The 16,436-nt window shown below is 41.9% G+C and overlaps 2 gene segments (V, D, J or C); both read left to right on the forward strand.

Annotated features, from left to right (window-relative positions):
- Nucleotides 1-16,436, forward strand: part of LOC138393889 (T cell receptor alpha chain constant-like) — a 273,991-nt gene that overhangs the window by 11,321 nt on the left and 246,234 nt on the right.
- LOC138393882 (T cell receptor delta constant-like) overlaps nt 9,659-16,436 on the forward strand; it is a 171,958-nt gene continuing 165,180 nt past the window's right edge. The window contains 2 exon segments of the C gene segment in view: nt 9,659-9,707; nt 9,957-10,261. Of these exon segments, the coding sequence occupies nt 9,659-9,707; nt 9,957-10,261 (354 nt within the window).

The raw sequence follows: 16,436 nt of genomic DNA on the forward strand, positions 1-16,436 counted from the left end.
AGTCATTAGGGCTAATTTCTAATTTACCCCCCTGTGTCTTTCTTTGATCATCACAAACATATTTGGTGTCTAATTTGGTTTACTCTTACAAAAGCATGGTTTGGTGCTCATAAAATAGAATGGTTCTTCAAGCAGCAATATGCTAAACTTTTAGAGATTTTGGAGCCTGATTTTTCTCTTAATTAGTGCAGGATTTTAAAATCAAGCAAGCACATTAAAAGTAGGCATCAACACTATAGTAAAGCTAAAGCAATTATTCTGTCTTTTGTTGTTATTTCCACATCACTCAGAAAGAGAAAGGTACTCTTTAAAATTAAAAACTGAGAACAATGAGGAAGAAAAATCTATTTTATTGAGAAAAAGGCTTCCTGTAGTAATATTCAGTGATAGATGAAGTGATAGGTTTGGAAACTTCAAGTGAACGCTTGCACCGTTTATTGGCATCAAATATCTATCCAGAATGGATCATTCTGGAAAGGCAACCAGTGGATTTAGAATAATCTCACTCACCATTGTTTCTACCAAGAAAAGATTTTCTGGGTGCAGATCGTCGAGTAATGCTATAGACTCATTTGGGATCTTGAATTGGCAGAAGAGACAAAGAACAATTTAGGAGAAAGGGAGGAGAAGGAGGAATGGATCCACAGACAGAGAAGGTTTGTCCCAGAGGGCACATTCAGGATTTGCTTTAATCTATCACATAATAGAAATTTGAAAGCATTATTAGCATAGGTTCACAGCATCTCAAAACTAAAAATCACTGTAGAAAAGAAGCTAAGCACAAAGATGCAAGCAATAAGTGAGTAAAACGGCTTCACAGACAGATTCATTTGAGTGGACATGTGTAGTTCTCTTATTTTTTTCTGACCAGTAGAGCTACCACATATTATTCAATGCACAACTTTAGGGGGCATCATTCACATCTTAGTCTGAGAGATGGAGGAAGACAATACTGAGATAGGAAGAAAGATTTCTGAGAGCATCAGAGCATATAAATTTAGCTCTGCCTGGCGCTACAAAAGTCAAAATATTTTCTTTGGGGGTCAAGCCAGCATGAGTTGAGATTCTGTCATTCACAACCAATAGATCCATTAGTTATTACAGACAAAAGGGAAGGGTATACTTTCAATTATATTCTATTTTATGAGCTGAATTTATGATACATGAAAGCATTTTCTAGTCAAAATAACCAGAATTATATAAAGGCAGATAATAATTGGTCTACTTTCATTATGAGAAATAAGAATGATGTTAACCTATGTTTGTTTTATGAATTTTGAATTGCAAAAAATGCTAAAAATTGCTAAGTCTGCCACATAAACATAAACACATTTTTATTTTTTACTTTATTTTTGTTTCCATTTTTGTTTCTATTTTTACTTGTTTCCCATTTTTTCACATTATTACATCATATTGTGGGAACAATTTTATGTCCTTTTATTACTAAAAATGCCTTGCCTTTATAGTTTGAATTGATTATCCACATCATGGGTATACCATACTTAATATTACAATTTTCCTGGTTTTGGATATTTTAATTACTTCCAATTTTTAATCATTTTAAATAGCATTATGGTCAACATCTTTAAATATAAATTTTAATTCAAATTTCTCATCATTTTGTTGAAATAGCATCCTAGAACTGGAATTTGTGGTTCAATAGGTAAAACACTTTATAGTCTTTTTGTTCCTTGTTTCTGTTCAACATAATTTCTTTAAAAAGTTTTCTGAATTTATTATCTCTATTCCCTAACCCCTCTCTTACTTGAGCCCAGTCCAGGCAGATTTCTATCCCTCCTCTTCCCCTGGAATTACTCTGCTAAGGTCACCAATGACTTTCATAGCCACAAATCCAATAATCTATTACTGTTTCGTATTTTATTGAATGTCTCAGGATAATTTGACATTATGGCTGTTTTCTACTTGAAACACCATCTTTGCTTGCATTGGGGATGCCACGCTCTCTGGGTTTGCCTTCAACTTCACAAGCCACTCCTTCTCAGTCTGCTTTTCCAGCTCATCCTCCTCTTGCTGACCTCTAGATGTTGCATCATCTCAGGGCTTAGTCCTCAAACATATATTCTATCTACACTCACTCTCTAAGTGATCTCATCCAGGAATATGGGTTTCATTACCATCTACACATTGATGATTCCCATATTTTCACCTTCATCCCAGCCCTTTCCATTGAAAGCCAGGTTTATATCTACTATAACTATGTAACATCTACCCCAGATGTCTAACCAGCATCTAAATTTAACATATCTAAAACATAATGCCTGATTCCCTCCTGTAAACTCGTCCGACACTCTTCTCCATTTCAGGAAAATACAGATATAATTCACCTCGTTACTACAGCCAGAAATTTTGAAATCTACTTTAACTTTTCTCCTTCTGCCATACCTCATGTTGTCAACAAACCAGCCCCATAAGATGTATGTTCTATCAAAATGAAGTCTGACTTCATTTTTCACCTCAATAAGGATGTTAAATGATGGGTTCCAGTGACAACCAATCATTTCATAATTCTAATTCTGAGGTAGACAGTTGGATAAGGTAAGGAATCTTGCATTGAGGCTGTTGCCAGTTGAAATATGTCTCTGTCTCGCAATATTTTTTGCTTAGCCATTGGGGACTTTCCCTCAAAAACCAGAAGCTAATAAATTGTCTTTTTATTTGGTACCTTGGAGATGTTTTAGCAAACCGAAGCAATGCACTATTCAGGAAGGTTGAGATGTAGACTTTTTCTTAAAAGGGTGGGAGGGAAGGGTAATGGTAGAAAGAGAAATGGGAAAAAAGAAATGTGTGACATCTGGGCTTCAAGCATGTTCTAGAGCAGAACAGTTTTAGGAAAGTCTTCATATACCTCCAAGAGTACATGACCCCAGATTGAAGACTGCTGGTCTAAAATGGGACCCTATCACAGTCACATTTGTCACCAGCAAACTCATACCTAGAAGGAATATAAGTTATTCCAACATACTTACTGAAAAGTCATCCCCTGCCCCACTGATTTGAGATACTGTCCTTATCATATACTAAATTTCCATATATGACTGGACCTAATTACTGATTTGCTATTCCACTGATTGACCTGTCTGCATAGTATTAATTTGCACTTAAGAATTTTCTTTCCTTTCTCATTCTTTTCACTTTTGTGCAATAGAAAATGTGCTCTCTTCTTCCACACTTTCTTTCAACTGTTTCTTGTTTCGACATATGAAAGACAGGAATGTTTTTTCAAATGTTGTTCATATTATAACATTTTGGTAGTGGTCTTTGTTTTCTTTTAGGGTTCTGCTATTCAATCATCTCCTCTGCAAACATGCAGATGATATTTTATCTCTTTCTTCCAATTCTTATGCTTCTAATTGTTTTTGTCCTGGCTGACTGCACAAGCTAATAGCTCCAACATAATGTTAAATAATAGTAGAGGTAATGGACATCTTCCTCCTCTTCCTACTTGAATAGGAAAATTTCTTGTGCTTCCCCATAAGTAGGTACTGGATTGGGGTTGTGGCATATGCATCTTTTACGTTAAAGAAATAGTTATCAATTTCTATTTCTGAGGGTGTTTAACATGAATATGTCTTACATTTTGTCAAATGCCTTTCCTGCATCAATAGAGATAATCATGTGATTTTTCTTCTTAGCTCTTGTGCCAGTTATTAAGCTCCTGACTCTGAGCTGCAAATATTTTGCTCTTACATTTTGCTTCCATAGTAGTAAGTTCTGATGCCTATCAAGCACTGCCCCCTAGAGTTAGTTAACTTTTTAGGTGTGTTTTTCTTATCCTCCCAACTGTATAATTAGCATATTCTATTTTGTACATTTTCTTAAATGTCCCCACAGGGTTAAGTTGAATAAACTTGTTGAGGTAACAGCACTCAACATTTATTGTTTATCTTCCACAACCTCTGTTTATCATTGCTCAGGAAAATCATTACTCATCTTTAACTAGATAGATGCCTGCTGGTATTAGAATGTTGAAATCACCATACTAGAGACAGGAGAGAAGAAAATTCCAAGGGAAACACTCATTGAAATGTTACTTCTTCCAAGCAACTGGGACAGCTCCTTCTACTCTTCCCAGACTGAAACTCCCTTCTTTGAGAACATTCCTGGTAAGTATCCTTATCAATAGAGCGACAAATGTCAAAAAGAAAACTAGAAATTTTGCTAGTATTTCTGTGGTGTCAGACTTGTTGTGATGTGGGGATGTTCTGATTGGGAAGAAGAATGATCATAAGGTTACAGGGATTCGCCAGTGACTACCTCATGTGTCTGTTGTTTTCTTCTCAGACAGAAATGTGAGGACAGGGGCAGGTAGAGTCCAGTGTCACCCCTACCCTGCACCTCCAGAAGAAAGCTAACTCCAGTCTGAGGTGCAATAACACCGTGCCTAGGAGAAGCTAGGAGAATGCTAGGAGAAGCAGACTCTCCCTGTTTTACATAATTTCACACATGAAGAAGAATGGAAGAGTAGTACCCACAGTTAACTCCCAAGATCTCTTTACTTCTCACAGACTCTCAGCATGGAGCCTCAGCCACTTATCTCACAACCACAATAAGAAACAAAGAAAGGAAAGAATGGGGAAAGACTTGCCAAGCCAGGCCTTTATCCAGGAAATGTAGCTGAGAAGATGGGAATGAGTGTTAGGCACCTAGAATCAGCAGGGTGACAACTGGAGACAAAGAATAGAAGAAAAATTTCTTCCCTATCCACTTTTCATCTTGAGTCCCCAGTCATTGCTGCAAATACAGGAGACCCTAAAGCACAGTTTCAGAAAACTAATATGTAAAACACAAGAAATTACCAGAGTTTGCACAGGTGACCAGATCTAAATATAAGAAGCACTTGGATGCGGAGGAGAGTGAGGGAGGGAGTGGCAAGTGTGAAGGATATTCAGGCAGTCATCACCATCACCGGAGAACAGAACTTTTAACACTATGTTTGCTTTCTTTCCTTTTTGTTTGCTTTTTGCCTCTAAATATGTCCTATTTACCTTTAATCTAACATAATAAGTTACTCTGCAATGAGAGGGAAATAAAAAAATATTAATGAAAAAGCTCAGACCACACGGGGGCAGTGCTTCCATTGACAAAGGCACTGCAGGAAACTAGAACAAGGTGAATGGAGACCTGGGAGGGAGGGAGGACATTTAATGATGTGTTTAATGTGACAATGACATTTTTGATTGGCTGTGAAAACAGAATGAAGATCCTCTAGGGCTTCCAAACCAAAAGAGCCAGAAGAATCCAGGACAGTGAACTAGGCCCTTTGAACATGGTCAGTTCCAGTCCTCAAAACTGAATCCGCAGAGGCTCCAGGAAGAAGGAAGAATGGAAACTGCCCTGAGTGCTTCGCTGGTGCTCCTGTGTGTGCAGCTGACCTGTGAGTGGGGTCGGGGGAGGAGGGACGAGGGGAGGAAAGGCACAAGCAACAACAGAAAGCGGGGGCAGCCCTGGCATTGAACTCTAAAGGGATCCCAGGGACAATCTGAGGTCTCTAAGGAATGTAAAACAAATAAGGAAAATTCTAAAACAAAACAAAACGAAACAGTTTATGTATGAAAATCTTTCATTCCTCCGGAGCAGGGTCAAATGAACAACCACCAGTGGAACAGAGTCCTCCTTCCCTGAAAGTCAAGGAAGGCGACAGCTTCGCACTGAACTGCAGTTACAGAGACAGCACTTCAGATTTCTTCCAATGGTTTAGGCAGGATTCTGGGGAAGGCCTCATCTCCCTGATCCAAATGCAATCAAATGTGAAGGAGAAGATCAGCGGAAGATTCACAGCCAGGTTTAACAAAGGAGATCAACACTTTTCCCTGCACATACAGGACTCCCAGCTCCATGACTCAACCGTGTTCTTCTGTGCAGCGAGTACACAGTGCCCCGCAGGCACCTGCACCCGTACCCAAAACTTGTTGAGAGGCCCAGCACACCTCGTTTTATACGGTATGGGCCCTGGGACACTTACTGTAACTTTGCTGTGAACAAAAAGCAATATGAGGGGCTTTTCTATAACATAATGTCAACGTTGCATTTGATGACCATGTGCAGAGGGATGATGCTTTCAAATACTATCTAATGTATTTTGTTTCTCAGTGTGAAGCCCGTCCTCTGTTAAAACTAGTCCAAAACTTGAGGCTTGATATCAGAAAAGAGAGAACACTAAAGAACAAAGAAAGAACAGAGTAAAAGTCTGGCCTTTGAGCTCCTTTATAGACTTTTACAAAGATACAGAAAATACAAAATCATGAAAGCCATGACCATCAAATTCAGTATTTAAAAATATATATTTTGACATTCCCAAAGACTGACTTAGAAGATCGAGTACCAAAATCTGAGGGAAAATGGTACAAAGCCCATAAAGAAAGAAGGAAAAGGAGAACACAATATGATGGAAAAGCTGGTTCCTCCCTAAAAGGAATGAAAGTTCAACCAGCTGGCTAGAGAAAAAGTCAAGGGGTATGGCCAAAAGTTATAAACAATGAGTCTTTTTGAAAAGTGCTCTTTTCTAGGGTCAGAACCCTGAGCAGATGGGGTAGGAGGAGGGTGAATCACATTTACAGACGACCATAAACTGAAGGAGCAGTGAATGCAGGCACAAACTGCTTTGATCATGTGTCTCACGTCAGTACCCACAAGAGAGCACCCACTACCGAGGAAGCACTGAGCGACCATGTGGACAGGATGATCCATCCAGAGGATGTTGGCCAGCCAGACGATGTCTGTCCTTGTCCACTTCAGTACTTGAACAACATACCCATGAATAGATTAGCCAAGGTGACAGAATTGAGGGTCTCCATAAGCCCAGAAGCATTCGTTTTCTCTTACCAAGACAGATTTAGCTACTTCTCCTGCCAAACATCCACCCTGTCAGCAGTAGCCCATGAGCCTTCAACATGGAATCATCCCTCAGGGAGACCAACCACCCACTTGTTGGCAAGTTGATAACACTGGACCATTTCCAGCCTGGAAGCACCAGAAATTTTTATTATTAATGTGTATTCTGGGTATGAGTTTGTCTTCCCCTCCGCAGTGCTACACATAGGCCCGTGAACCGAGGGCTCAGAGTGTCTGATTGATTATTATCATCATCAAGGGATCTCACATCCCTTTGCATCAAAGGACTTACTTTACAGCAAAGGGGTGTGACAGTGACCCTACAACATTTGGCATTAGCCACAAACTGCTAGCCTGATAGAACTTCGGAGTGACCACTTAAGGGCTCAACTACAGCACCAGATTAGCTGTAGCACTCTGAGGGGTTGAAAAGCTGTTTTTCAAGATAACACTGTGCCCCTGTTGTATAAAATACATAGACCTGGGCACCAAGGGGTGGAAGGAGGACTATCTCCCCATCAACTCCCACTTTCAATGACCCACTTCTATGTTTCCTGTTCTCACAACTGTAGGTTCTGCTGAACTAGAGGTCCTGTTTCTCTTTGAGGGGAAAAGGGGGGAGGATACTTCTACTAGGGAAACAGAAAGGTTTTTACCAAACCTAAAGTTACAGACTGCCTGGTAATTTGGGGATCCTCATGCCAGTAGACCAGAAGGTCAAGAAAGGAGTTACTACACTGGCAGGGACAAGTGATCCTGATTATCATGAAACTATAGGGATGTTACTGCCTAGTGAGGGCTGGGAAAATATGTCTAAAACTCAGAGGATTCACTGGGATGACTGTCAGCACTTTTATGCCAGTGATCACTGTAAACAGGCAATTGTAGCATCTATGGCCTGACTAGAGCAGACTAGCCAGGGGCTTAGACCCCTCAGGGTTGAAGGTCTTGTCTAGGTTATGTCCCTGGGAAAGAAATCTAGACCAGTAGAAGTGTTAGCCAAAGGTGAAGAGAATCAAGAATGAGTGGTATAGAAGGTATATGGAAGATAATAAATATGAATTACAGCCATGGAATGGACTACAGCAAGTGTAACTTGTCCCATTAACCCTTCTGTTGTCTTTTTTTAAAAAAAGAACTAGATATCTGAGTGGATTTGACAGAGCACAAGTGGGTCTCAGCAGAGCAAGGAATGAACTATACAGATGCTGTTGGGACCCCACCCACATCCCCTTGGCAGTCACCTCAACGCACTGAACGTTGTTCTTCAAAAATCCCAGTAACTCTGAGAACCTTTTTCTGGCCATGGGAGCAGTATGTTCAGTGCAAGCCAGAAATGCCAAAGAGTTAATGCCCCCAAATCAGTCCTTGATCAGTCAGTGATGGACAATGAGGTTATAAATGACTCCTCCAGCTTCTTCACGCCTCATTTGGGATAACTCCAAAGGGAGTGCTATCCTGTCTCCCAAGTGACCCAGCTGCACTAAGTCCCACTTGTCTGTCGTGGTAACTGTCTGGATGGCACACCCTGCATTGGCTTCCTTCCTCCCTGATTCACTTCCCAACAATGTTTCCTAGAATCACCAGCAATAAACTACTTGTGCACAAATCCTTCCATTGGAGCTGACTCTGAGGGATCCAAAACCGAGATTCAGGAATTCAAATCATGAGACAAGAATAAAGATGATCTACAAGAAACTCTGGTGCTCCTTCCTCCATGGCCATCAAACTGAGTTTTGCAGCATAAGGGATTTTAGCAGCCTCAGTCAGGGCTGGGCCCAATGTCACCACTCCCTGCACATCTCTCTGAGTGGGGACACTCAGCCACCTACCTCTGGCACAGAGAACACTTACTCCTATGACAGCACTTGATAGGTAACCAAGCCCCCATTCACACTCCCGGCTTGGGAACTCCAGTTCTGGAATGACAAAAGGATCCTGGTCACTCCCTCTGGAAATGCAAACTTCTAATGAATCAGAGTAAGGTTTTTAAAAAGTTCTTTATTCACAATATTTCTTCAAAATGGAATGAGAATGATTGAGCAACTCTTAATATAAATATAAACTAAATTTTTTGAATCAATTTAGTGCTGATGAGAACTTCTATAATAGTCACTTCAGAGCTTCCTGATGTAGCATAAACATGGCTTTTTTTAAATCCATGGAAATTATAAGCACAATTAGACACTACATGTTCTGCTTTCACTTATCTCTGAATTTGGTCAGTGCTCTGTCAGTCACAAGCTTATATATTTTTTCTCATTCTTTGTATATCTTGAGAAATTGTAAAAATATAAAAAATTGAATGTATTATAACAGGTATATTTTTATCACCCATAATTAAATGTTCATATTTTATCAGATTTTCTTTGTCATTTTTATTTAAAAGAAGAAGAAGAGGAAGAGGTGGAGGAGGAGAAAGAAGAAGATGAGGAAGAAGAAGAAGAAAAGGAAAATCAGAGTTTGCCACTGTTGTGAGTGGAATCCGCCGCTTCCTCCCACCATTCCACTCTCCTCTCCAAGATTAGGTTTTATCAAGAATAATTTACCAGCTCCATTTCCTCTTTATTTTCTTCCTAGACTGAAAGAACTCAGAAAACATTTTTCACTCTCACTTGAAATCATAACCAAAGCCCTATTTTCTGAAAGAGAGACCAAAAGGTGTTAGAAAAACTTTCCTTGCTGAGACATAATTGTCCGTCCCACCTGTCATAGCATTTCCTGCTTTGAAGATTTGTCACCAAGCACAGAGGAGAACCCAGATCAGAGGAGGAGACTTTTCGCCCTGCAGGGGAACGCTGTCAGCATGACACTTGCTAGCTGGCTGTGGGCAGCTGTGGTCTCCACCTGTCTTGGTAAGGAAGGTGTAGGTCTTTATTTATAACGGCATCTAATGGGGCCATGAAGGAAGAGGAAAGCTTAATAGAACAGAAGGGCTTTGTCTCTTAGATCCTAACTACCTGGAGAGAGAAAGCAGATATATGCTGCCTGAGGCTTGAATCAAAAAGAAAGGCGGGTGGGAATGGGGACCAGCTTGTGAGTCTGTGTGCTCCTCTCTCTGACATGATACCCCAGTGAAGCGCTTTCTCTCCTCTTTCCCACAGGATCCAGCGTGGCCCAGACAGTCACTCAGTCTCAACCAGAGATGTCTGTGCAGGAGGCAGAGATGGTGACCCTGGACTGCACATATGCCACTAGTGAGAGTAATTACTACTTGTTCTGGTACAAACAGCCTCCCAGCAGGCAGATGATTCTCATTATTCGCCAAGAAGCTTATAAGCAACAGAATGCAACAGAGAATCGCTTCTCGGTGAACTTCCAGAAAGCAGCCAAATCCTTCAGTCTCAAGATCTCAGACTCACAGCTGGGGGACGCCGCGATGTATTTCTGTGCTTTCATGGTTCACACAGTGAGGCAAGTGACAAGGAGAGGCTTACAGAAACCTCAGACCTCGGTGTCTGTGCAAAGGTCGGGGGCGGGGAGTGGCTGGCCTAACAGGTATAGAAAAATCATTGACGTCTTTTGGGAATAAAATCTCCTTCTATCTGGCTATAAAAAACACAGAGAGACGGACGTCTGCAAGCTTCACTCCTTAAAATAACAGTAAAGATAATGACATATGCAGTGCTTTCCAGTTTTACAAAGTGCCTTCATGGGTACTGTTGCATTTGACCCTCAGAGCTTTGTACGGTTCGGTAACAGGTCAGACGTCCTAAGCATTGTCTCTATCCAGAGAATCTTTATAATTTGCCTGGGAGCTCTTACCTCCAGGAATCTGAAACTTTTCCATTTTGTTGCCTGTTCTTTCAATTGTCCATCTAGTCCAAAACTGCATCTCCTCAGAACAAGGTACCCATTTAGAACACAGCAGGTTTGACACTGGGGCATAACAAGATAGGGGATTCACTGGGCCCACCATGGACTTCAGAGATGACCTAGGCTCATGGAACTAGGTCCAAGGGCCTAGGAGGTTGATGGCACAGCCTGTGAAAGGCTCGGCTGAGCAGCCAGCTCAGGGGCCATAACCTCAGTGGTTAGAATGCTATCCTTCAGGAAGCGATAATATTTATTAAACCACTAGCTGACATATGGTGCTGTGGCAAGAGTTTAGAAACCAAGAAATGGAAATAAAATACAGTCTTCCCATATCAATCCCTGTAACTCATTTTTAGAATTTATATTTCCCTTTCCCATAAAGCTCTGCTGGATCAGAGGTCTTAGTTCCCAGAGGAAGGATGCCTCCACCGGGGCATTCAGTAACTTGCAGGTGTGACTGCCACCGAGGTCACTTTGAACTCCTGTGTGAATGGTCCAGCAGGCAAGAGAGAGTAATTAGAATAGGAGAGTAATTGACCCTCATTATCATGAAGCACTGGGTTGTTATGACACGATGAGGGTGAGGAGGAATGTGTGTGGAACTTAAGGGTTTCACTTTTGTGTCTCCTGGTGTTTTTAGACCCAGTAAAAACAGCAAGTGGCAATTGTAGCCACAAGGCCTGAAAAGGGCAAAGTGACCAAGAACAGAGACCCCTCAGCAATGAAGGCCTGAAGACCTGAATGTCATGCAACCTTCCTGTATTAAGTGTTTTAAAGAGACTGCAGCCAGCCACAGCCCTGAAGATTCAGGGACACTGTGGCAGTAATACATGGCAAGCATGCATCTGAATAGTGCAAAGAGAGGACTATAACTCATATCGCATGTGCCCGTGGTCCAGCTAAATGCCTACCTCTGATTTCAGCCAGAGCTGTGGTAGACAATTCTGGGGGATCTCACACTCACCTCAAGCTGATAATATCTGACATTAAGCACACTCTGTGTGTGCTCTTTCACTTCCGACCCCAGGGCTTTCTCTGATGCCTCAGGAGCTCCCTCAGCCCTTGGGCAAGCACAGCCTGGAAGTGTAGGTCCTACACTGTAGGGGAGTTACCACCCCTGCTGGCAAGCACCAACCAACGGGGCAAGAGAGCCAGGGAAAAATGCACTAGCTTTGGGTTCTGCAAGTAGACATTTCTGAGAGGGATCCTGTGTGCTTCTTGGCAGATTCTGGCAACATCCAGCCCCAGTATTGCTTGACCCATTTCCTCACTCTTGCTTCCTAAATAAACTACTATTGCCTGAGTCCTTGCTGCAGGCTTTATTTTGGGGAGAAATCCAAACTAATTCAGAGATTTTTTTGAAAATTTAATAGAGAAAGAACAGAGGAGAATTCAGCTGAACCTTACTGGGCTGATTGCTAATAAGGGCAAGTGTGTACTTGAGTGACTAATGGGAAAAAGAAGATGTCACCTTATTTTTTCAAAAGATGATGAGGTGGGTCACATTTGCTAAACTTCAGCCTCTGCAGATATGTGATATGCCTCTCTTCCAGTTAGTTTATTTTCCTCACTGACCCATAGGCACTCAAACTCATTGCTGGCTCTAGCATTTCTTTTCTGTTTGTTCCACCCATCCAAATTTCCCTTTTATGTATATTTCAGACTGTTTATACCATATTAATCCTGTAATGCCCACTGGAAACCTCCTTTCCCTCCAAGGATTTTCTTTAATAGTCAAAAAAAATCCTTCAATTCCTTCTCCTCCAATGTCATATACTAAGTGAATCTGAACCACACAATCCAGCTCTCAGTGACATACCTTCTTGAGGTGTATCATTTTGCTGTTGTGTCAAGGTACTCACCTTTCCTCCCCAGATTCATTACAGTCACTGTGTGGGTAGAGTTTGTCTGTCCCCTTCAGCGCTCCTCACTGCTCTTGGAACATTGGGGACATAGTAAGTGCTGATAAAGCCCTAAGATTATGCTTAAAATTTATATTATAATCATCCTATATTCCTGAAATAATATAAAGGGAAATAAAGAGGTTTCTTTGAAAAGGTAAAGCAGTGATAAAGGGAAGAACAAGTACATTTTAAATATCAAGGCCTTTTGATTTAGTATAAATATAAATCTGAAACTCATAAACAGATTGAAAGGCGGTCTTACTAATAACCTAGCTAACTGAGAAAAATAAGCTATCAAACAGAAAGTATGTGAAATAAACTCACAAGTATGCTTTGTTTAATTAAAACACGTGTGACCTAACTTGTTATCTCTGAGTTCTTTTTCAGCCTTTATGAGCCCTAAGCAGACAGTAGGGGTGCGAACTCCCTGCTCCAGCTCTCTGCCTCAGTTCCTGCCCACCACTCCCACCCCCGGAAAAAAAAAAAAAAACAGATTTCAAGGATTCAGATAACCCAGGCTCATAGGAAAAAGAGAAAGAACTCGCTGACATCTTGCAGTCACTTTTGTAATTAGTCTGCTGAAGCTTGGAGGGGGGAGCCATTTTTACCCTTTAAAAGCACCAAGCCATTTTCCTCACCACCCAACATTTCTTTCCTTCCTCTGTGTGTCATGGCCACTCTCTCTGTTTTTTGTTTTTTGGTGTTTTTTTTTTCCTCTCTCTCTCTCTCTTTCTGTGGGGAAAAAAAAACATTTAATTCTGTATATTCTAATCACTGCCGGAGAATTCTTTCTCACCCATGTATGAACTTCATCCCCTAACACAGATTACTTCCAGACAGATTTCTTGTGTAAACTAAGTTCTTTCCATACAGAGAAAGAAATGTAGAAATTGCCTCAGTAATTATCTCTTTGACCTGAAGAGGGCACTGCTTGTCCCCATTGACAGAAGTTACCTGCAAAAGCCTATCTCATGTTGAAGAATTGGCTAAGTTCCTAATACAAACAAAAGAACTGGAACAAACCCTCCTTTATCTGTAGAGTCTAGGTCAGAGGAGTCCTCTGAAGTTAAGAACAGCTGTGGCAAAATGCTCAGTTAACCACTTCCCAAATGGAAATAATCAATAGGAAGGGAGCATTAAGGCCACAACTCCCTACATGGCAAGTCAGCTTTCAATTTAGTCTTTTATTCTCTTTCTTGTTTTACAGGGGTAAGAAGTTTACGTAAAGCTGCACCATAGAGATGGCCTTATCTAACATTGGATGACACAAATTCAATAGGGAGAGAAAATTAATGCAAATGAGACTAGTGGTTCCCTGCATTGTGAGTTTTCATTTTTGCTCTGTTGCCTCTTCTATAAAATGAAGACTGTAATTCCTGACCTTTCCTCTCTCATAGAAGAGTGCGTGCATGAGGAAAAATAAGATGCCATTGAAAAGCTGCCAGCTGTACAACACAGAATGTTCCCAAATGAATTTTATGTTAATTGTTCTGATTCTTCCTTCACAATGTCATTAATAGAAGGGCACAAAACTCCTTACAGGAACACTTGCCACCAGTATTGTAGAGCTCCCTGACGCAACCAAAATCCTGTGTTTTTTTTTTAAAGAAAGTCTTCAGCAAATTACAGTGAAATTAGATATCAAAATCCTGGTTTCAATTTTCTCCAGACTATCTGAGTGTTGTTGATATTATTGTCATTATTGTAATCATTTCTCAAAATGATACAGTTTGGTCAAAGATTAATATAACCAATACCTATTTTGTAACAACCTAGAGATGATTTTTTGATATTGGCTTGGAGACAGGGGAGAGAGAAAAGGAAAGAGGAAAGGAAGGGAGGGAAGGAGGGGAAAGTAAAGGAAAGAGAAAGGGAAAGAAAGGGAGGGAGGGAGGGAGGGAGAAGGGAAGCAAGGAGCAAAAGAAAGCAAGAAGGAGGGAGGGAGGGGGAGAGAGAAGCTTACAGAGAAAATTGAAGTCAAATTAACTTTGCCTCCTATCCTCCACTCATCTCATTCTCCTCTCCAAATTATGTCTTTATAAAAACAATTTACCAGCTCCTTCCCCTCGCCATTTTTATCCCAGAATAAGTTACAATTCTGACATCTTTTTTTATTTGACTTTGTATAGCCGCCGGTTTATTCTCTGAAGCAAAAGACAAAAAGCACCGATGAGCTTTCCTGAGGGAGACGTCAGCAGCCCACCTGCCACCCGGTTTCCTGTTCTGAAGCAGTGACGTCACGCGTATAGCGGATAAGAAGGTTCAGATCAGACAGGAGATGTCTCAGCCTGCGACAGGCAGCTGCCAGCATGACGTGCCCTGGCTTAGTGTGGGCACTCGTGGTCTCCACCTGTCTTGGTAAGGAAGGCACTTGCACTTGCCTTGACTAGTATCCAACAGGACTGGAAAGTAGGAAGAAAGATTAAAAATAGCACAGGGATCTAATCTCCTCATTGGGCCCACACAGCGTGGGCGAGAAAGCTGATGGATTTTGCCTGCAGTTTGGATCAAGAAGAAGAAGGGTGGGTGGGGCTGGGAGCCAGCTGGTGTCTGCTCCCGTCTCTGACATGATGCCCCAGTGAAGCCCTTTCTCTGCTCTTTCCCGCAGGACCCGGTGTGGCCCAGACAGTCACTCAGTCCCAACCGAAGATGTCTGTGCGGCGGGGAGAGACGGTGACCCTGGACTGCACGTATACCACTAGTGTGAATTATTATTATTTGTACTGGCAGAAACAGACTCCCAGCGGGCAGATGATTCTCGTTATTAGCCAAGGATCTCATGACCAACAGCCTGCAAGAAGGAGTCGCTTCTCTGTGGACTTCCGGAAAGCAGCCAAATTGTTCAGTCTCAGCATCTCAGACTCGCGGCCCGAGGACGCCGCGACGTATTTCTGTGTTTTCTCCGAACGCCGCCCCCAGCGAGACAAACGATAGGAAGGGGTTTACAAAAACCTCAGACCTCAGCGTCTGTGCAGAAGTCGGGCGGGGCGGGGAAGTGTTCGGGGTTCAGCAACATGGAAAGGAAATCATTGTCTTCTCCGGAGAAAAAAAAATAATGCCTCCCCACCCCCTTCACTGTTAAGCTCCCTTGTGGAGCATTTAATTCTGTCTGCCCACTTTGGGGTGAATGACACTGTCACAGCTGAAATAATTAAGTCCAACGAGTGGGTTCCAGAGCTTAGGTTGGAGATACGTTTAGAATGAATGGTGGGAGTACCAGATCTGGGGGAGGCCAAGGGGAGGCCAAATTGCCCAGTCATAATTTGGATCACTGAGTCATTTCTCAAACCCACCACTCACTCTAAACACATCAGCTCCTGGGACACCACACCCCAGCTCAGCTCAGCACCCAGGCTTCGGCTTGTCTGGAAAAGTGGGTTAGACACCAAGCTCAGTGAAATCTTCCCTTTCACACAAGGAAGATACTGTCGGGCTATTCAGGGTTTTTTGTTGTCATTGTTTTTTGTTTTTCTTAAGAGACGGGGGTCTCTCTCTCTCTCTCTGTCACCTGGGCTGGAGTGCAGTGGTATGATCATAGCTCACTGCGGCCTCAAATTCCTGGGCTCACGTGATCCTCCTGCCTCAGCCTCCCAAGTGGTTGGAACTACAGGCACACAGACCCAGCTAATTTATTTTATTTTTTTTTCAGAGACAGGGTCTCACTCACTATGTTGCCCAGGATGGTCTTGAGGACTGGCCTCAAGTGATCCATCTGCCTCAGCCTCCCAAATACTATTCAGATTTTATCTTGTCCTTAACCCCTGAGGGCCAGTGAGTCGCCACTACTTACAGATTCAGGCCAGTTATCAAGGTTTTTATCAGAGCTTGTTCCTCCTTTCCATCCTTCTAATGTCTTCATACAGC

The sequence above is a fragment of the Eulemur rufifrons genome, chromosome 2 (genome assembly GCF_041146395.1).
Source record: "Eulemur rufifrons isolate Redbay chromosome 2, OSU_ERuf_1, whole genome shotgun sequence".
Lineage (NCBI taxonomy): Eukaryota > Metazoa > Chordata > Mammalia > Primates > Lemuridae > Eulemur > Eulemur rufifrons.